The sequence below is a fragment of the Aspergillus niger genome (assembly GCF_000002855.4).
Source record: "Aspergillus niger supercontig An18".
Classification (NCBI taxonomy): Eukaryota; Fungi; Ascomycota; class Eurotiomycetes; order Eurotiales; family Aspergillaceae; genus Aspergillus; species Aspergillus niger.
The window spans coordinates 347,425-368,097 of NT_166533.1; the positions used below are offsets into that span (position 1 = coordinate 347,425).

The 20,673-nt window shown below is 48.1% G+C and overlaps 10 protein-coding genes across 10 annotated transcripts; 3 read left to right on the plus strand and 7 right to left on the minus strand.

Annotated features, from left to right (window-relative positions):
* Positions 1–1,874: 1,874 nt before the first annotated feature.
* Positions 1,875–2,989, minus strand: An18g01740 (uncharacterized protein; the record flags this gene model as incomplete). Its single annotated transcript, XM_001398596.3, has 3 exons — positions 1,875–2,254; positions 2,316–2,755; positions 2,823–2,989. The coding sequence occupies 3 exons, from the start codon at positions 2,987–2,989 to the stop codon at positions 1,875–1,877; spliced, it is 987 nt and encodes a 328-aa protein (XP_001398633.1).
* An 809-nt stretch (positions 2,990–3,798) lies between these two features.
* An18g01750 (uncharacterized protein) lies at positions 3,799–4,909 on the plus strand (the record flags this gene model as incomplete). The annotated part of the gene is made up of 3 exons (XM_001398597.1): positions 3,799–3,874; positions 3,926–4,204; positions 4,269–4,909. 3 exons carry the CDS (start codon positions 3,799–3,801, stop codon positions 4,907–4,909), a joined length of 996 nt encoding a protein of 331 aa, XP_001398634.1.
* A 258-nt stretch (positions 4,910–5,167) lies between these two features.
* An18g01760 (uncharacterized protein) lies at positions 5,168–6,890 on the minus strand (the record flags this gene model as incomplete). Its single annotated transcript, XM_001398598.1, has 4 exons — positions 5,168–5,734; positions 5,789–6,347; positions 6,417–6,719; positions 6,817–6,890. 4 exons carry the CDS (start codon positions 6,888–6,890, stop codon positions 5,168–5,170), a joined length of 1,503 nt encoding a protein of 500 aa, XP_001398635.1.
* A 482-nt stretch (positions 6,891–7,372) lies between these two features.
* An18g01770 (uncharacterized protein) lies at positions 7,373–10,160 on the minus strand (the record flags this gene model as incomplete). The annotated part of the gene is made up of 8 exons (XM_001398599.3): positions 7,373–7,420; positions 7,540–7,756; positions 7,960–8,479; positions 8,552–9,048; positions 9,112–9,322; positions 9,413–9,594; positions 9,681–9,817; positions 10,053–10,160. The coding sequence occupies 8 exons, from the start codon at positions 10,158–10,160 to the stop codon at positions 7,373–7,375; spliced, it is 1,920 nt and encodes a 639-aa protein (XP_001398636.3).
* Positions 10,161–11,072: 912 nt separating this feature from the next.
* On the minus strand, positions 11,073–12,444 carry An18g01780 (uncharacterized protein; the record flags this gene model as incomplete). The annotated part of the gene is given in 1 exon segment (XM_059745609.1): positions 11,073–12,444. A coding segment is annotated over 1 exon segment (1,372 nt), but the record flags the coding sequence as incomplete, so codon positions are not given.
* Positions 12,445–13,228: 784 nt separating this feature from the next.
* An18g01790 (uncharacterized protein) lies at positions 13,229–13,558 on the minus strand (the record flags this gene model as incomplete). The annotated part of the gene is made up of 2 exons (XM_001398601.1): positions 13,229–13,331; positions 13,386–13,558. The coding sequence occupies 2 exons, from the start codon at positions 13,556–13,558 to the stop codon at positions 13,229–13,231; spliced, it is 276 nt and encodes a 91-aa protein (XP_001398638.1).
* A 1,292-nt stretch (positions 13,559–14,850) lies between these two features.
* An18g01800 (uncharacterized protein) lies at positions 14,851–15,805 on the minus strand (the record flags this gene model as incomplete). Its single annotated transcript, XM_059745610.1, has 3 exons — positions 14,851–15,546; positions 15,612–15,691; positions 15,742–15,805. The coding sequence occupies 3 exons, from the start codon at positions 15,803–15,805 to the stop codon at positions 14,851–14,853; spliced, it is 840 nt and encodes a 279-aa protein (XP_059604999.1).
* Positions 15,806–16,099: 294 nt separating this feature from the next.
* An18g01810 (hypothetical protein) lies at positions 16,100–16,789 on the plus strand (the record flags this gene model as incomplete). Its single annotated transcript, XM_059745612.1, has 2 exons — positions 16,100–16,210; positions 16,310–16,789. 2 exons carry the CDS (start codon positions 16,100–16,102, stop codon positions 16,787–16,789), a joined length of 591 nt encoding a protein of 196 aa, XP_059605000.1.
* A 101-nt stretch (positions 16,790–16,890) lies between these two features.
* On the minus strand, positions 16,891–17,518 carry An18g01820 (hypothetical protein; the record flags this gene model as incomplete). The annotated part of the gene is made up of 3 exons (XM_059745613.1): positions 16,891–17,109; positions 17,215–17,274; positions 17,378–17,518. The coding sequence occupies 3 exons, from the start codon at positions 17,516–17,518 to the stop codon at positions 16,891–16,893; spliced, it is 420 nt and encodes a 139-aa protein (XP_059605001.1).
* A 102-nt stretch (positions 17,519–17,620) lies between these two features.
* An18g01830 (uncharacterized protein) lies at positions 17,621–19,315 on the plus strand (the record flags this gene model as incomplete). Its single annotated transcript, XM_059745614.1, has 4 exons — positions 17,621–17,810; positions 17,864–18,109; positions 18,156–18,616; positions 18,650–19,315. 4 exons carry the CDS (start codon positions 17,621–17,623, stop codon positions 19,313–19,315), a joined length of 1,563 nt encoding a protein of 520 aa, XP_059605002.1.
* Between the last annotated feature and the right edge of the window lie 1,358 nt (positions 19,316–20,673).

Genomic DNA, 20,673 nt, shown 5'->3' on the forward strand with positions numbered 1-20,673 from the left:
TACTCTCTCCTGCGTATGCTGATGCATTAGAAAAGGTAGAGCAGTTGACTGTCAATGCACTAGTGATGTTGGTACAAAGCGACCGAATCTCGAGCGAAGCAACTGCATCCCAGGTACAGTTGGTTGAGGAGCAGGAGTATTGTGGAATGGCCCACGGCCGGCTCGGATCGGTGTTGAAGAGCGAATTGTAGACATTCGCTTTGAGCACAGGGTCAACGTATGCAACCGTTACTTCTGTGTATTGTCGTCAGTATTCTCGATCACGTAGTCTTGAGTAAATGGAATTGGTTACTTTATATACATGCCTTTTTCGTACTCGAATTGCCCTATGGTGTCATATATCGTGGCATTACCGATCAGTGCAGTCCCTGATGGGTCTACAACCAGCTTATCATAAGTATGTATCAGCAGTTGCGAAAAGGGATCAAATCCCAAGGCAAGAACCATGGCCAAAGCACCAACCCCCGCAAAGTGCCGGACACGCAAGGCCCATATCAGTGTTATGCTCCCCAAAGCACCCCGGCTGGCTGAGTCGAAGGACTGCAGATGTAGCAAAGGTTGGTCCCGCTGAGCAAACCATACCATACCCACTTTAGCTGTCCTATCAACTCCCCGACAGAAAACATGAGGCTGGCTCTGGAAAGTGTGCTGAGAAAGGAGATGACCGAATTCAGGGAGATATGCCACCATTTCGGTTGAGGTTGATGATCGTACATCTTCAGAATGATGACTATCGCAGCTAGGAGACCCGCTGAAACAATGATGCCTGTGAGCTCCAAGGCAAACCAGCTGGATATATAGGGCCCGTCTGATACTGATTCAGTGCTTTCCGGTTTCTCGGATTTGTAGTGGGGAGGTTTTCCTAATGTCGGGGAGGGTGAGGTCGGACGGGAGTTTGATGCTTCATTCTCGTCTGACGTGTTCGAAGAAGGTGATACAGCATGTGATTTCAAATCTACATGATCTTCAACATCATGCCTCGTCGCGGTATTAGGTATACTTGATAATATCTCGGGGTCAAGCTCGTCAACTTAATTATGTAGTAGTTCGTATGCGGGATATTGTCGCTGGTCAGCGTCGCTGGATGTCATCGTGGAACAGTGAAGACAGTCAGTGATGGATGCGAAAGCCTTGAGGCAGGCTAGAGGTAAGCAGGAGTTTTTAAGGAGGAACCAACAAGGCTGAGAGCCTTATCAGTACACTGCAAAGCTACATAACACTCCAACCTAGATCCTTGTCGGTGGCTACCTGAGTTGCAGAGCCGCATATCTACTCAACAAATCAGAGATGTTCCATCCAATGCCGCTCAGTAGCCTTTTTCAAGGGAAATTAAGCACAAGTGGCTGTCGCTGGAACTGGAGTACACGGCCCAAAATACATATGTAGTAGCTATAACCGTCAACTTTCCATTGGACTAATCTCGGGCCTTTCGAATTGGAAGCACTTAGACATCTAGGTACTTAGTAAGTATAGATTCACCCCTTGCGTGCTGTAACTTCGCCGTGTAACTTAAATTGTTAGACCGATAGCCACAGGACCTAGGAAGGTAGTCTTTTGAAGGAAATAAAACAATATGAAAGATTTCCTATAGTACTCTGTTTTATCTGGTGATTAGTAACTGTTCAGAGGATCGCACTCTGGTAGACCTGAAATACAACCAATTAGAAGCGGCTGCCAGGAACAGTGCAAATGTTACCTTACTGTGACTCAAATTATTGTACTGATATTTGATACAACCTGAGTGCTTGAAATTTTGCTATCTGTAGATGCAAGATGAAAATTGGGAGTATATTTTGAACTTGTTCCTCCGTCGAAAAATGCAAAGATTCGGCAAGTCTCGGTTGCCAAAGGCATTCTCACATATAGTTTAACTATTACTCCTCCTGCTGCTCCACTTGTGGTGTCGCAGTAGTTGCATTGTCTCTTACATGGCGCTTAACACCGCCCTCCACTCCCAGCCATAGAAGGTCCGGTCGGCTATAGTGTCCACAGACATCTACAAATGCCTTGGAGTGGTAGATATGTTCAAAGTCGAGGTCGGCGTAGATAATCCCCTCCTCTGCACTAGGAATGGGTTGCGATAATTGGCGACCGTCGGGCCCGAAGATGGCGGAGCAACCTCCGCCAGGGGTGCTCATCAGGGCGCCAGTCGATGTGGCCATCCGGTCAATGCCAGACTGGCCTATGACTGTTGTGGTATGGAGGACAAAAGACTGACTTTCGATGGCATAGGTCCTCGCAATGGAACTGGTGCCTAGAAGAGAGAAGATATGTTAGCATTCCTTCCGTGTGTCCCTTTTGGTTGGCGTTCATACCCTCGGTGGACATCGAAAACAAGGAACCGTCCTCGCTATGAGGGAACAGAGGCGGCCATGCGGCAACATGAATTTGTTCCCGCTGCGCATAAGTGTGATACTTGAGCAGAGGCTGGATATGCTCCCAGCAGGAAAGAGCACCAACGCGACCGGCTGATGTATCGACTACACTCTGCAGACAGTCTCCAAACGAGTCACCGAAAATGGTCCGCTCCATATGAGTGGGCTTGATTTTCTTGCGGGTGGTGAGGATCTTCCCATCACTTGCAATAATAGCCTGCGAGATATACAGGGAGTTATGCAGGTTCTCGGAAAAGCCCAACACAACCACGATTTTATTCTCCGCTGCGCATTGCTGGATGCTGGCCATTTGCGGGGAATCAATCTTCAGGGAGTTTTGTATGTAAATAGATGATAGGCGCATGTCAACAGGCCGTGCCCTTCGCAGACCCATTATCGATTGTCAGTCTCAATGTCATTGGCGCCATACGGTGCGGTTGTACCCACCAAATCCAGGCAGGATATCCCGGGATCCAACACTCGGGAAAAGTCACCAACTGAGCGCCGTTCGCAGCTGCTTCAGCAATAAGGTCACATGTCTTTTTCACGGTTGCTTCCAAGTCCAGCCAGACTGGCTCTGCCTGGGTGACTGCGACGCGCACTTGAGATAGCATGGCGGGTTAATGGAGAGTCGATGCGTGAGACTGAGGGGATCTCCGGGATTTGGATGCAGGGAGCTCCCGGGGTTTATATGCCACCTACTCTTCCAGTTCGGCCGATTGAACCCCTCACGCCAAGACGGCTTATCGTATGATAAATCTCTCCAGGTCGCGATGGCTCTGATAAGTCAACGATTTTTGAACGGGATTTGATGCTCGATAACACTCCTGTACAGATATGCTCAGGATCAAGGCTCTTGGCCATATATGCACAACATCATGGGGTGATCCAGCTTCAGCTTATGGATTGCATTTGCTCCTGAACCACCTTTCGTGATCTGCTGTACTGATCGCCATTAGTAGTAGACCGTCATCCCTCGCGTTGTGGTGATACACAAAATTTGCACTGGAAGGGCCGATCACGGATGTTCGGCAAGTCCATCAACGGAATATATATTGAGTTGATAGGCGTTGACCCGGCTGGGTGGGCCTAAACATATTATGTGACCGACTAATACCAATAGAGGTAAGCAGCAGAAGTAAAATCGAACATGCAAAGTTGGAGATATTTTTTAGGTTGACAGCATCTAAAATGAGATAGTAGTGATTTATGGTCCCGCCGTGGCTGACTTCAGCCATCTGCCGCATCTGGTCAGCCAAGCCGTGGCTGACGTTAGCCACAAGCATCTCCCCCCAGCTATTTAAGTCGACGAAGTCAACTGAATTTATGGCTCAAAATTATCGCAGCAAGAGTTATCCGCACTCAAACATATTTTCCATCCAAGATAGAATATCTTAATAGTTCCCGACAACCAGCTGAGAAGATGGTTGCCATTTCAGAGGTCCGCGGGCAGCTAGCCAATGTCAAGAACCTGGGTTCGGGTCTGGTTGCTGTGTTCGGTATGTGCACGACTTTGCTAACTACCTTGATCTCTGACTAACAATATCCAGTTGGCGGGACCAGTGGAATTGGCGTCTCGACTGCGCAAGAATTCACCCGTTATGCGACAGCTCCCCACATCTACCTGATTGGGCGCAACGAAGCCCAAGCATCGGAGATCATCTCAGAACTACGTACCGTCAACCAATCCGCAACAGTAGACTTCATCAAAAGCGATATCTCTCTCCTCAAGAATGTCGACACCACATGTCGCGAAATCGCTCAAAAGGAGTCCAAAGTCAACCTCCTCTTCCTGAGTCCAGGGATCTTGACCACGCAGGGAAGGACTGGTTAGTACCCTCCACAAACCTCTCACCCCCCACCCCCCCCTTCTCCAACTGACTGCGAAAACAGAAACAAGCGAAGGAATCGACCGCAAACTCAGCCTTCACTACTACGCCCGAATGCGCTTCGCCGAGAATCTTCTACCACTACTAAACCAAGCCGCCTCATCGGGCAGCCTAGCCCGAGTAGTCTCCGTCATGAGCCCGGGAAACGAGGGCAAACTCGTTGAAGATGATCTCGACCTCCGGAACAATTACACCCTTCCGAATGCAGCTGCTCATGCCTGCACCATGACATCTCTCTACATGGCCCAACTGGCGGCGGCACATCCCAACATCAGTTGGGTTCATAGCCGTCCTGGTGCGGTGAACACGAATATCATGCGTGATTTTAACCCGCTTTTGCGGGGACTGACTCAGGCCCTTTTTGCGTTGACGCCTGTTTGCTCGTCCATTGGGCTTCTTTCTGTCAAGGAGTCCGGAGAAAGGCATGTATATGCGGCTACGAGTCCGCTGTTCGCGCCCCGGGTGAAAGGGGGGGACACGGTTGGGGCTGATGGTGCGAAGGGCAGTGGTGCGTATCGGGTGGATTATGATAGTTCTATTGTCAAGGCTAAGGCTGAGTTGGTTGAGAGGTATCTGGGTAGTGGGGTGGGCAAGAAAGTGTGGGAGCATACCAGGGCTATGTATGCGAAAGCCACCGGGAATTAGTGATATGGCGCATATGTACTATATGAGATCACGTAATAGGTAATTAATTCATTTTGTCGATATATCTATCTCGATATTGTGGAGAATAAAGTAACTATGTCTTGGATATCCCAGGCACTATGTCCCACTGGATAACGGGAATGCTTGAATTGGAAGGTAGGAAACATGACATCGTGCATTCTATCAGCGTATCTATCATCTAACCACATAGCCATCTATCTATCATCTATCATAAATCATCCGTTACTTCATCATTTTTTATGTATCCTCCTTCCCTCTAACAAAACACCTCTCCACCTCCTCCAACGACCTCCCCTTCGTCTCGGGCATCCAAAACCCACAAACAACAATCGTCAACGCCGTGCACCCTCCAAACAGAAAGTACGCGGCACAGCTACTTTTCGCCAAAAGAACCGGCGTAATCAGCGCAACAAAGAAATTCGACACCCAGTTACTTCCATGCGCAAGACACGTCGCGCTCGCTCTCGTCCGCTGGGGCTGGATCTCCGCCGCGTAGACCTTACAACTCACACCCCAGGACACACTGTAAATAGCAGCGAAGAGATGGATCGCGACGATGACGACCCAGCGACCAGCGCCGGTCGAATGATGGACTGCGTCGGCGGCGTACAGGGACCCGATTACGAACATGGTTATCGTGAGCCCGAGACCGCCGAGGATGACGTTGCTGCGGCGGCCCCAGGAGTCGGCGTAGATGAGGGCCGGAATAGTCACGACGAAGATGACGATGCCGGAGACGCCGGAGGCGAGGAAGCTGGCCTGCGAGGAGGTCATGCCGGCTTGTTCGAAGAGCATGGGGGCGTACTTGGATAATTAGTTGGTTTGGTTGGTGAGGGATGTAGTGGAAGGGGAACGTACGTATAACACTCCATCAATCCCAGCCAACTGCTGCATTCCCATGAGGAACAAGCCCAGCAGAGTCCGATTACGCACATCGGGCTTGAACGCATCGAATAGAGTTGCTTCTTCCATTCCCTTAGGCTTAGTCCGATGAGAGACCCGACTATGCCGCGAAACCACCTGATCGAGGGTATTCGGGGCCAGAATACTCCCCGTCGGGGCCAACGGATGCGTCAAGGCCTCTTCATGAACGTCGACTTCCTCCTCCTCTTGGAGAAGTTCCTCGCGATCGGCCTCGCTTACTTGAAGATATTCCCAAGCGCGAGTGGCATCCTCGACGCGATTATGAAGCGTGAGCCATCGGGGTGAGTCAACCAGCCATAAGAAAGCAGCTAGACTGAAGACAATGGAAATGCAAGCCAAGACGGTGAATGGCGTTCGCCATGCCATGGATGAGTGCAGCTTCTCGCATCCGTAGCAGGTGAAGAAGCCGACTACGAGGCCCATTGTGATGAGGAGTTGAGGGCCAGTGGTTAGTGGGCCTCGTTGACTTGGCGGGGAGATCTCGCAGATGTATCTGTTATAGCTTATTAGCTATCGCTTTGGGTTGATAGTAGAGAGGAGAGAGTGGGGTTGGAGGGCTTACACTACAAGGGTCCCCAGGTATAGACCCTCTCCGAGTCCCTCGACGACACGGCCAACGATGAACATGGCCAGATGCACTGCGCCCGCCTCGATCGCACATCCGATGCCGAAGATGAGAGCACCGATTGTGATGCTCTTGGGTCGTCCGATCCAGTCGGCTAGCTTTCCACCAAAGAAGGATGAGAAGGCGGCGGGGATCAGGATGGAGGAAACTATTAGACCGTGGACGATGGATGAAAAGGATCCGAATTTCTGCTTGAATTGGTCCATTACTACCACGGAGCCGATGATGCCGGTGTCCATTCTGTATTGTAGGTGATGGTTAGCGAAATTACGCTGTATGAGGAGTTCAGGTTCGAGCTGCAAAGCTGCATTTTGCGACGAGTCCAGGATTTACACACCCGAAAAGAAAGCCCCCCATCGAGCATAGAATGCTGGCCCAGACATAGCGAGACAACCCTGGTATCAGCGCCATGATGGTCTCAAGTCTGGTGAGCAGAGTTAACCTAAGATTCTAGGGATGTCTATTGACGAAAACACTACTTTTCAGAATGCTACCCCCCATTTATATCTTCGTGGGCCCTAAAAAATTCTTTGGGCTTCATGATCTACAAAAGCAGTCAGCACGATGGACCACGATAGGCGAGAATCGGCTGCTCGGAAAGATTGCTCTCGGGAAGATTTCCTCGTGGTTAAATGGACAAGAGCCACCCGGGGAATTGGATCCACTTCATCGGGTATTATCCATCTGCCTTGTAAGTTGATGGGGGCGGGGAGAAGCGTAGTGGAGTGATGGATAAGAAGGTCTAGATTTATCTCGGGAAAATTTCTTCATTGCGGGAGTTTGTTTCTCCCACCATCTGTTGTATAGGATTTGTTGATATGTCGCTATCTGCAACGAATCATGTCTGCAGGGCCCAATTGCATCAAATGCATTTCAATTTCGTTTGTACCAATTCACAATACTGTCACTATCCAGATAATACACCGCAAATTCAAAGATAACTATAGTTGTGTAAGCAACTCTTTTTAGGGGAAAAAGTTAATACAAGACCATAAGGCCAGCATTACCCGCAGATACTCTGCGGATCCCTAAAGCCCCCTATATACTCAGGTACACATACGAGTGGCTTGTAAGGATTCACTTCCTTACAAGTTGGAATGGTTTGGCTAACTATCTCCCACACCGCAACCCCCCATCCGCCCATTGCTTTTGCAACTCCTTCACCCGATACTCTGTTGCCCATCCCGTATCGCTCTCCACACGTCGCAGCAGATCCACTACTAATTGCCTCTCCGCATCCCCCTCGAAGCACTGTCCTGCCACGAACAACGGTTGAACTGTATGCGAAAGTATCGCATCGGGCAACCCAGCTAGACTAATCCCACAGATCTCGCGCGCATGACGCACCACCAACCCCGCGATCTGACGATAATGGCGCAGTCGCGCCGTCACAGTTGACCGAATAGCTGTAGATTCTTGCGGCATATTGCTCAAAAGCAGGATGCGGCCCATGTGGTAGGTCTAGATGGTGACGGCACACATGGGAATGATGAAGGAAATCGCATCTATCGTATCTGCATCTCCGACATTCTCCGTAGGGGTGGGGATAGGTTCTTGGTGTGTCGGATCGAGATTGGACAGAAACAGTTGGGTACGACCAGACGGTTTAAAAGAATCGGGTAAGGTATCGTACCAGGCAGTCAGCTCGAACTCTAGTAATTTCCATCGTTCTAGGAGATCCTCTTGTGTGGTGCCGAAACATGGACGTTGGCCTGGAGGGCTCTCGTAGTCTCCTGGATTGATTCCGTCACCGCTCGTGATGAAGTTTATGATCTTGCCCATTATCCAAACTAAGGCATTGCTGAGTGTGTCTTCCTCAAGCCAAGCACTGTGTGATGGGACTCGGGCATGAGGGCTCGGAGAGGAGGAAATGGGGGTGTTGATGGTAGTAGAGGAGACGGAGGGTGGTAAGAGATGACCATGGGCGGAAATATTAAGACCGAAATTGCGCCAGATGACAAGGTCGAAGAGGTTGAGGCGAGTTTGTGTCTCGTTGATGACTGTTTTTTTTTTATTAGTATATGAGCTGACATAGGGAAGAAGAAGAGAGAAGATGAAAGTGATTGACCTACAAGCCGAAAGACAGTCTTGGCGGACGAGACTCCAAAAAACCGAGCGGGAGATATGCAGCAGAGAATTTGGTAGAGAGGACGTCGAGCTGAAGTCATCCACAGTTCCGCAATAGAGGAAGGGCAGGGCGCTTAAATGTGCTCGCCATTCGGTACTGGGAGCATCGATCAACTCATACATGCATAGAATGGCAACGACGGCGAACATCTCGTCTCGCCGGCTGTTCGGAATCTCCAGCCTTATCGCGTCTTTCAAGTACCGAATAGCTTCGTCATAGAGACGTACCGATTCATATTTCAAGTCAACCCCTCCAACAGCCCACTGAAGGGGGCTGTTGCGAAGATGGGCTAACTGCAACATCCGACAAGCATCTCCCTGGCACATCCGGTGCAGATGTTTGGCGGCAAGGGCACATGCAGCAGCTTTCAGCATGGGCCGGGTAGCCACCATGACGGGCACCTTGATGGAGTAATAGGCATTGGTGTCAAAGCAGTCCAACCTAGACGATTGTCAAGCTATTGTTCCTAATTCTGATGTCGGCATACGGGTGGGGTAGAAATACCATTGACTAGGACCTTCTTTGAAATGTCGGATCAGAATTGCGGTCAAGACCCCATTTCCTGTAGGCAGTGCGGAACTATGAGCAGATCTCGCAATCACCTCTTGTTCACTGGCAGGGGTTATCGGCGTAGCCGTAACTGAACGATGCTTCTCCAGAAGGAATGTTGGTTCCTCGTCGTCAGCGAAAGGGTCTTTGACCTGCAAAAAGACGACTGCACTAATCTCAGCAAATGCTCTTATTATCCTGGATGCACATTTATCGGAAATTAGAGAATACACAGGTGAACAGGAGTCTAGCTTACGGTCAGAAGGTACTTTGACCCATGTCTGTGTCGCGTATCCGGTTTCATCGCCGGCAAGGTCGCTGGCACTGTAGTGACGAAATATGCAGTCGGAGAAGACACAATCACGGGAGGACTTGGCACATGGGCCGCATATAGGCCTCTCCTCGTTGCATTTCACCTTACGTTGTCTACATGTCACGCTATAAAGACGAAACAGAATGTTAAGACGGTCTTCTATGTAGACTAGGGAAGGAAGGACAGGGGCAGGCTTGGTTTGGCACCTTACCAGCCAAAGTGAGAGCGCATGTCTGCCCGAAGGCAATCATCAAGTCGGAAAAAGACTTTGGAAGATAGATTCGTTGGTGCAGGAGATAAGTTGTATTTAGCAGCGAACGTAGCGTTGGCGGGGCGAAGAAGGAAAATCTAGCGAGACCCGCCAGAGGAAAATTTTTTGGGTGGCTCGAAAAGTGGCAACGTTAGCGAGGCCGGCCGTGAGCCATCAGATAGACTACCGTAGCTGTACTTATGTTCTCCCATCTGATCAACGAATCAGAACCATCAATGATAATCTAGTTGAAGTCCGGATAAGAATGGCCCACGGGGAAATTTTGTCCAAAATAGCCTGTAACCCAACCCGCAGATTTCATGCGCAGCATACCTGCCGTTCACATTTAATCCACGCGGCTTCCTCGCCAGAACCAATGCGCTTTCCGCGATATCGTCGAGCCTCTTCTCTCGGGGTTCTAGAAGGATGGCTGTGATGCATTTTACTTGGTGGGGTGCTCATTGACATTACTCAGAGGATCTAGCAGTATATGTATCTAATATTTGATGTCCATTGATCAGTTCATGTCGCAAAAGTGTATATTGATGATTGAGGCGTAGACTTCCAACCGTGGTACACGGGATGGCAATGAAAGCGTCATTTCGCATATTATATAATGATATACCTGGTAAGGCTGCTTAGAAATCATTCAGAGGCACAATATTATGCTATTTAGCATCCGATAGGTGGCGAGATTCTGCTCCCGATACCGTAGAATTTGAGGAAGCAAGAATTGATCGACCTAAAGGTTCCCCTTCAATCTCATAAATTGACGAACTAACCCCCTAAAGTTGTAAAGCTAATTCCATGTACCACCAATCGCAGGTGCAACGATCAGCAGGATTTTAACTGACGTCGCTAACTACTTTGCTTACTTTGTATATGGATTGGATCTGGGTAATTGGTGATCGGCGTCGGAGTGAGTTTGTCTGGACCGATAGTCACCCAACAAGAACTCGGTATCCGTTCGAGGCTTATGTAGATGGGCAGAGAATCACCGGTTGCGTGCTTACTTCAGACTCCCGTTTTTCTGCTGATTGGAATAAAATAAACATGGATGGGGCGGATGAGCACTGAGGCGTCGTGGAGGCTGAACTTCGGGCGAGACATGGGCCTTGGACTATATTCGGTCTTAGACCAACCCGTACTAATTCAAGGTCTTTCTTCTCTTTCTTTTAGGTAGTTAGAATTACAGACACTGTGTTTCTCGGCATCAACACGAAGAAATAGATGAAGAATGTTCCCTTTCATGGGTATCAGTTTCAGTTGCAGGATTCCGATCGTTGAATATCATTAGTAAACATGAAATCTCAAGGGATGTATAGTACAACACAGCAAGAGTGGAAGGGTATTCTAGTTATGAGGAACACCACCTGTACCAAACAACTCCATCTTTATCCGGTCATCGCCCACACCATAAGCCTTCAAAGCCTCCTCCATCTGCGTCATAAAGGTGTCGGGACCACAAATATAGTATTCCGTGGAAGGGTTGTCCAGATACAGATGGGATGGTCCATCGAGTTTCTGGAGGTCAATTCGTCCAGCGTGGTGGTAATCAACACCCAGTTGGTCACTGTCACCTGGCCTGCTGAGGAAATAGGTCACCTGCATGTTAGGGATTTCCTTTTCCAGTTTTTGAACGTGGCTCTTGAAAGCGCGAGCCTCGGTGGTACGGGATCCATGAATGAAGTGGATCTTGCGTTGCTTTTTCTTAGTGATGGTGTTCAGGATGGACATCTATGGGCGTCATACCGACACCCGCGGACAGAAGAACAATCGGGTGGGTAGCTTCAGCTGTGGACAAGAAGAAGTCTCCGTAGGGATGAGAAACATCGATGAGATCGCCCTCCTTGATCATGTCATGAAGAACGTTGGAGACGTACCCGGGGTGTCTCTTAGCACCCGGAGCACGAGGATCAAGCCCCGTTTCCTTCTTGACACTGATGCGATAGTAATCCGAGCGAGGGGTATCACTGAGCGAGTACTGACGAGCTTGGGGGTACTTCAACTCTGGAACCTGGACGCTCACCGAGATATACTGGCCTGGCCTGAAGGGCGGCAGTGGCTTGCCGTCGACTGGTTCCAAGTAGAACGAGGTGATCTCGTCCGACTCGGGCACCTTCTTGGAAATGCGGAATTGGCGCCAGTTGGTCCAGCCCTGGCTTTGCTTGTAGAGTGCGGCTTCGCGGTTGATCATGATGTCGGCCAGGGCCCAGTATGCGGCACCCCACGCATCGAGAATATCATCAGTGCAGGCATCTCCAAGTACCTCCTTCATAGCTTCCAGTAGGTACTTTCCAACGATCTTGTATTCGTCAGCTTGGATGTATAGAGATGCATGCTTGTTGCATATTAATTCAACGGCAGGACCGAGGGCCCCGAGGTCGTCGATGTGGGATGCATATGCGAACAGTGCACCAGCTAGCGCACGTGCTTGGTGGCCATTGACCTGGTTGGCAGTGTTGAACACAGCATTCAACTCAGGATGCGCGGTCAACATGTTCTTGTAGAAGGCAGTGGTGATTTTGGTTCCATATTCTTGTAGAACAGGGACTGTGGCCTTGATTATTTTGATCTGCTCTGGTGTGAGCGGAGCAGCGGAAGACTTGGGCACGGCATCCTTCAGGGATTTTTGTTGCTGTCGAGCGTTAAATGCCTTGTAGATGCAATAGCCAGCCACGGCAGCGATGGCGACTTGGGATGCAATTGTGACGCGACGGTCCATTGTGTGGGGTTACGGAGCACGCCGTAGGAAACAACTGAAAAGAGGGCAGAGATAACAATTTGATCTATACCGAACAAGACTATGGCAAAGAGAAAGCTCTGCTATAAGGCAACGTTCCTTGATATAACTGCGTAGAATATGCGGTACATGTGTGGAAGAAAAAGAAAGAGAGAGCCGCGTCAATGCGAGATATTTCAGAGTTAGACCCACCATTAGCCAATTGTAGACCTGGTGGAGATGATATCCTGGTGTCCGGGGCAGACGTCAGAACCTCTGCTAATCGGAGAGATGAAAAATGGGCTGATTCTCATGGGCTGATATGGCCCACTTGCTGTGGGCCATCTGTAATCCGATTGGTGGGTGTTCCGTTAGCTGAAGCTTAGTACTTTATAGTCTTTCCACTTTCGTTGACGTGGTGATGCCATCATTGTTGGAACATGCCATATTCCTCCGGTTCGACCCACAAACGTCTCTACACAAAATGTCTCGAGGGATCCTCGGGTATTCCGAGCTCAGGCGCATTGTCCACCACTCAGCCCTTCTCCTAGCAACAAGATATTTCACAAGACACTCGACGATGCAGCATTCCTCACGCAGCAAACTTACCAATACTCAGCTACAACCCTACTATAATGGAGCATAATTGTAATGACATGGTGAATGAGAACCCGTGGGATTCCGGTTATTCCAGTAAAAAAAAGGGGGTAATTCCATGCACAATCCAACAAGATTAACTATATGATCCGTTAAGTCCCTGAGCTGGCGGTCTGAGATGTCCTTTATCTCAGGAACCCCTTCGCATTCTGTCCCCACCCTGTCGGTCCGGATCGGTTGGATCTCTAGAGGAGACTCGATCCAAGAAATCACAAAGCTCCGGGTTGCCAGTCCTAGTGGGGTTAGAAGATCAACTAGCTCACCATCCAGCAATATATAAAACGTACGTTTGATCCCATGACTTTTCCCACTCGGCTGGCTCATTACTAGCTTGCTGTGAGTCCTGATCGACGAGGAACTGCAGGCTAGGTGGAACCACAGACGACCGCCGCCGGCCGGAAGGTGCCGGGTTATCCTTATATTCGTCCTCTTCGGACAAGCTCTGTAGGTTTGGGAACATAATGAAACGACAAATTCCGAATAAAAGGGGGAGTTAGATAACTTCTAGTATTCAACACTTTCTAATTTCTAGCCGTATATATGAGAAAATTGTCAGTGAAGGTGTCATCTGACGGATGACTTCATTACTCTTCACTTCCATCAAAATTAACTTTCTGGGTCACCACGCGTTAGAGTACCCCGAACTCTAAGCCCAAGAGTTGAATTGTAAATCGATTCTCACTGGAGGATAGCTCTACGGCTTCGGTTTACACCAATAGCCATGGTAGGCGGATGGGACATGTTCAACCCCAATATTCTCCTAGCATAGCATATGCTTTTACAGAACAGACTGTTTTCTGGAAATTCTACCAAGCCAATAAATCGCTGGCTAGTCAGGGCAACCGGTGCGACAATGATGTTACATGTAATCAGAAATTAGAAGTCATCCCAACGACTCTCCAATAAAACCAGAATTATTGTTAAAGTTTGCTCTAAATTGAATTGCACATATCGAGGAAACCAAATACGGTTAACGGGTTCATTCACATGACTTTCTGAAAGCTTCACTCGGATACATCGCGGAACCAGATACTGTAGTGATTCAGGTCTCTTGAATTCACTCAGGGGCGTCTACATCTCTTCTCCCTTGGCTAAAACTGATATCTGACGTCCATTAGAAGACATTCCACTCAACAACATATACAGAAAAAGCACATTTTATATATAACTAACGCTGTCATTGGGACTTGATTAGCTGTTTCTGAACTTATCAAGAGCTAAATACTAATGCTTCTTACGTTTGACTTATCAGTACTAGGCCAAATGTGCAAACCTTCTCATTCTGCCTATATGATATTGGGTTGATTCCATCTTGCACTACAATCAGTCGTTAAAGAATGGTATAATGGTGTCCGAAATATGCGCGTATTTAACGCGTCTGCAAAAAGCAGGATAAACGTCTCTCTCGGTCGGGACAGCCACTTGCGACAGAACCCCTCCACGCCGAGATGAGGGATATGTTATATACGATCCACAGTGACTATCGCTCTTATTGTTAGCTTCGAGCACCGCCGTGACGTGCGGTGAGGATGGCTACTGAGAATGGAAAAAGATGAACGTCATATATTTGGCTGTGAAACTGGAAATACAGAAACCGTTCGATCATCCAAACCTCCTGAAGTATTCGTACACATTAATGGCATCCACTTCCAGCAGCCAGCACTGTCTTATCATACTTTCACAATAGATATGACTGACCTCAGGGAACTGGAAACGCCGAAAGAGATCCTTCACAGCAGCAATAGGCAGGTCCTAACAAGGGTGTTTGCCGGTCATAATAAAATATATCACCGAGCCCAGGCTGAAAATGTCGTCCGAGCATCGAAGAACATAAAACTCAATACTTGGATCACGATAGCTTATGCCGGGAAGAGCAGAACCTGGTGAACCGCAAACAGAGGAGCCAGCGAAATCCGAGATTTTCAAGTCCAGGTTCGAGTCGAGGAGGAAGTTGTTAGGCGATATATCACTATGGATGACATTGTGATGGTGAAGCAGCTGGATACCTTCGGCCGCCTGTCTTGCCCATTTGCTCCTCATGCAATCGTCTATTGATTGGTCATTTCTTCCTACGAAATCGCCAAGGCTCCCGTTTTCGAAATACTCAAGTGTCAAGCAACAGGCGACTGGGTCCCAATCAATCAGCTTTGGTATGCGCGGATGGCCATTGAGACACTCATAAACATGAGCCTCGACACGCATACTTTGCCTGTGGCGCTCATTCAGGCGCTGGGAATATGGGTTCGACAGCGGTGTCTTAGCCACATTTCCAGATGGCAAACGTTCTAGGATCGCAGTCCCTCCCATAGATAAATATGTTCCCTTCGCATGATACGCGATCTCTCCGAAGTTTGGGACGAAAGCAAGGTCCTCCAGACCGGGTGCCATAATTATATAACTAATGGCTTTTGGATACCCTAGCGGTTGTGAAGGTTCGTTTTCCATTGTCTGGATATCGTGAGGTTAGAATCAGGCTTTAACTGACTGGATTATACCAATACTAACAGACACACGGGCACTGCCTCTGGCTTCCTCCATGGTGTTTCCACTAGTTCTTCGAGCTTGATCGACTTGAATTGCTGTCTTGAGAAACCTAAGCAGTATGTTCAAGCGTTATGGGAGTAAAAGGCGAAGTTTCACTACTTCCCATGTCAAAGGGGATGGTAACCTGCACGGTGACATTCACTTTTCCCATGTCACAGGGCATGGTAATCTGGACGGTGGCATCGCCAGAGAGAAAGAACGCTACGAAGAGAAATTCTACACAGAAACAAATAACACACATTGAACTACATCCGGATCGACAACGTGCTCTCATACTTATGGTGTTATGTCTAGCGTGAAGGCTATCACGACGGATGAAGGGTATACATTATTCCGCGCTATTCACTTCACATAACCAGCGCGAGCTACTACAGCAGCTGTGATTTATTATAGCCTATGGCATCTTCTTGCTGCATACTTTGTTCATCTATTAGGTTTGATAGACCTTGAACAGCCCATGAACTTAAGTCGAAAGGGTCGCACGGCTCTCCATATTGCTGCGGAGTTTGCAAATACTACTGACATTCTCGAATATCCCTCTGAGTGCCAAACCAAATCTTTTGAATATGTACACGATCGGTTTCAAACGCACGGCTTACGGTTATGGATGTGTTAAGTCACGTCCCCGTAATGCAGTTACCTTCTCAACAAAGGAATTCATTTGCAGGCTGGAGTATCTGAAATCAACCCTAGAGTTACTGCTATACATGAGCTCGGTATGGCTGTAAGCCTTAACCGTCTGGATGTTATCCGAGCCTTGTTAGCCCGCGATGAACTGAGGGGCTGGGGTGATGAAACCTGGGCGCCTGACATGGGCATACAACAGCTCAAGCCGCTTGAGTGTGCTATCGAAAAGTATTATTTGGAAGCCTTGGATCTCTTGCTCGAGAATCGCCAGTTTCCGTATGACCAAGCTCTTGTTGACAAGTGCAAGTCACTGGCCTCTCAGTGGGGAGCTCAAAAAGGACCGCGTCTACTTCATGCGAAGCAAATCTTAAAGAAGTTGAAGCAAACTATGGGTGCTCAGGAATGTCACCTTCGTGCCTCGCCCCGAGATGTTCCTATTCAGACAATCCCGAGATATGAATTCTCTATTTTCCTTTCAGTTTCTCGATATCTTCGACATTCCTTTATAAAAGCTCAATAGGGAGACCTTATTCCTACCTCTAGCTTGAATGACTCCATTCTCTTCAATCTAGCCAATAGACTTGCTCTGCACTTCGTTATACCAATTGAAAGAGCAGAATTCTAAGCAGGAAATAAACCTCGTTCTATATTGGCCCACGCTTTCAGCCCCTCGCTCAAGATGCCAGTTAAGCATTTTGTATAGTACATCATTTTTCTTGCTCTCTTAGATTTTTGGCGAGCCCGGATTATCCAATGATGATCCAATACCGCTGTCTGAATTGCCTGGTATGTGAGAAGCTGAAAGGCTTTTACCAAGCGTGTCGTACTGAGAACAGCATACTGCTCCATCATTGGCAAGGGATGGCAGAAAACATATATTATCCCATAAGCCTAGTCTTGTATTGAATCTTTCTTTCGTTAGAGCTTTCTCGATCTTATAGATACCCTTTCCTCTAACTGCATGGAAATATGTGTTCCACAAACCCCAAGTGCCGAGCCACTATCCTGCTTGGCCATGCACTCAATCGGGATTTTGACATCTTACCGATATAGGCTTTTTTAAATGCTTTCCTGCCAAAGCTTATCTCTCGCTACCTGAAGAAATAACCTCAGTCTGTTCAATCAAAAGGCCCTCTCGGTTACTTGCTGGATATGCGGAGAATCTAGCTCCGTTGTTCCCCTCAATCTGGGGTATCCCGTGGGGAAGAACCGACGTAGCGCTGTTGCTCGCTGGGAATATGTTGAGCATATTATATAAATGCCCCTTGCTAGAATTTTGGGGGCGCTTTGGTATTCACCTTATACTCCTCTCCATATAATTCTGATCCTCGGCCTTGTCTAGTACTGCAACATGGCTCCTGATCATTCAAACCTCGGCCAGGAGGAGGCAGATAATGAGAAGATTGACAGTGACTTGCGTCAGCTTGAAGCTGTACATGATACACACTTCTACAACATAGACCACGAAATTGAGAAAAAGGTTGTTCGGAAACTTGACTGTGTTATCCTTCCTCTGATGGTGCTTGTATACTTCTTCCAATGTCAGCGGATAGTCCATGCTTTCACGTCAGTTTCTTTCTAACCGATTGTTTAGACCTCGACAAGCAGACAATCAACCAGGCCGCAATATTCGGGCTGCGAGATGATCTCAAGCTAACTGGTCAGGAGTATTCATGGGCAGTATCGTTATTTTATCTGGGCCAGCTTTGTTCAGAATACCCAGCTGGGATCATGCTCTCCAGATTTCCTATCACTATTTATGTCCGGGGTAACTATCGTCTTATGGGGTGGGGTAAATATGTGTCTGGCTGCTGTTCACAACTTTGCGGGCCTGGCAGCGGTGCGCTTCTTCTTGGGGTTCTCCGAAGGCAAGACTTACTTCATAGACCATCCGCTTCCAAGGCTAAGTATCCTACTAGGGACTGTCTCCCCAGCCTTCATTATAATTACGAGTAATTGGTACAAACGCCAGGAACATCCGATACGCGTCGCTACATGGGTATCAATGAACGGTATAGCGAATATTATAGGCGCCCTCATGATGTATGGTATTGGCAAGGGAAACATGTCACTCGCCCCGTGGCGCTCTCCTTTCTTGATTTGCGGAGGTTTGACCTCCGCGACTGGTCTGCTCTTCATTTTCTTGATGCCCCGAGATACGACTACTGCTTGGTTTCTGAGTCCACGGGAACGAGAAGTGGCAACTCAGCGCATGGCAGTCGATCGCGCTACTCGGGACCATGCAGTATTCAACAAAGCTCAACTCAAGGAGGCACTCTTGTCACCAATGACATGGATCTATTGTCTGATGGGTATCTGTATCACTCTCACGACCCCCATAATGAAGGTATGCCAGCCTCCGCTTATTTGAATGTTCAAGGTATTAACCTACTCTCTTCCCACCCAAAAGTACAGCTCCACCGTCATACATGGCTTCGGCTACTCAACATACAAAACAATGCTCGTCGGAACACCAGCCGGAGCATTCAACTTCATCACCGTCTGGATCGGCGCCATCATCCCCCGCATTCTGCCTGGAGCACGAGTATACACCGCCATTGGTCTCTCCATCGTACCTCTCCTGGGTTCAATATTGCTCATGACGCTTCCATATTCCGGCGGTGCAGACTGGGGAATAGTGGTGGCGACCTGGCTTGGAGGATGCAGCTCCTCGTTGATAAGTAGCGCGGCCAGCATTATCGCTAGTAACGTGAAGGGTAATACGAAGAAAAGTATCGTGTCAACTGCTTTCTTCGTTGCATATTGCGTTGGATGCATTGTTAGTCCTCAGGCTTGGACGGAGGATGATGCCCCTCGGTATACGAAGGGGTGTATTTTGAGTATTGCAGCCATGGCGTGCTTGATCCTTACTTTTATTGGTTATGTGTTTATGGTGAAGGGGTTGAACAGGCGGCGTGATCTCAAAGCAAGCGAGGGTTATATTGAGTATATGGTTGATAGGGGTGATGGTGGTGGTCGTATGGGCGTTTCGGTTGATTCGGATCATACAGATGTTGAGGATAAGGCTTTTAGGTATACTATTTGATGTTTTTGCTGCTGTCTTCGTGCATCACGATTGATTGCTAATATCTTACGAATACGATTTGAAGTTATTAAGATAATGTAGATGTTTCCAGATCTTGGCTGATATTCGGAATCTCCATATCTCCCAAGAGTAATCTGGGAAACAATTAACGAGTTTCTGTAGGCAAGCAGAAATACATGAGAAAGGTGTAATATATGGATACAGCAAAATCATGTAAATACAAGGGTGCCAGGAGTCGGCCTATCTCAGTATACCTCCCATCATCTTTTCTCAGGGTTGAACCTGTCTGTGTCTTGTAATGCGTGCACGGCCAGCTCCTCGAGCAGTTCGGGCCATGTGAGCCTGGCTTCCCGACTTAAGTCCTGGGACGTCGTCTTTAACGTAAGGTCAACCAGCCCATAAAACCAAAATGCAGTTGGTGATATGAGCACATTTTCTACTCTGAGACAATTTAAATTCAGCCTCGATGCATGGGTTTTGAAAGTTTGTATTTTCCAGATTCGTGATCGGAATAATTGCGAGACGCGAGAGGGCTCCGTTGACATCTGTTTGTCTCATCAATTTCCGCTCAGTAGCCGAAATTAGCGACTGTACTTACTTGCATGAAATCTGTCATAGGCGATCTCTTTCTCGAATAAGAGACTGTAAAACGAGATGCCTTCGGCTGGGTTCCAATTCGCCGGCGGTCCTAGCTATACTCCGCTCGGGAGTTTGTCGTATCACCGACAGCATATCTTGGCTCTTTCCCCCCAAGTCATCTCCCGACTCATTGTAAAAGTCACCGTGTACTTCTGTTGTATCACAGGGCCTTTCTATGTGATGGAAGCTTGAGTAACAATCCTAGCCATTATAAGCAACGCTTATACTCCACCGAGGATGGTTCGCAGGTGTCCCAATGTGATTAGTGGTGTTCTATTACGTACCAGCTTGAACGAGCTTTCAACACAATAGTAGTCGTTGAATTTAAAGAAGGAAGCAACTCACCATTAGTATCCTGAAAAGTGGTGGTGATGGTGAAGACAGTTCAATCATTAGTATTTCAGGGCAGCTAGCACTGTAATCTGTGGGGACTAGGCAAAATATACTACTATATATTTTCGGCTAGCAGTAGTTACAAAACCATTACGAGTTCCCTATACTCAGTATAGACAGCTCAACAACAACTATAGCATTGCTTCTTCAGTATGGATCAATTATTACTTCAAAGAATCAAGTTGACTATTGATTTTAGGATAAACTGCCAGAGTCAGGTGCCAAAATGCGAAAAGGGACTAAACCAGATGGGGTTCGGAATAACGGATAAACTCACGTGCGATAAATCCGACCGCTCGGTGGCTGCAGCAGTCCATGACGCAGCA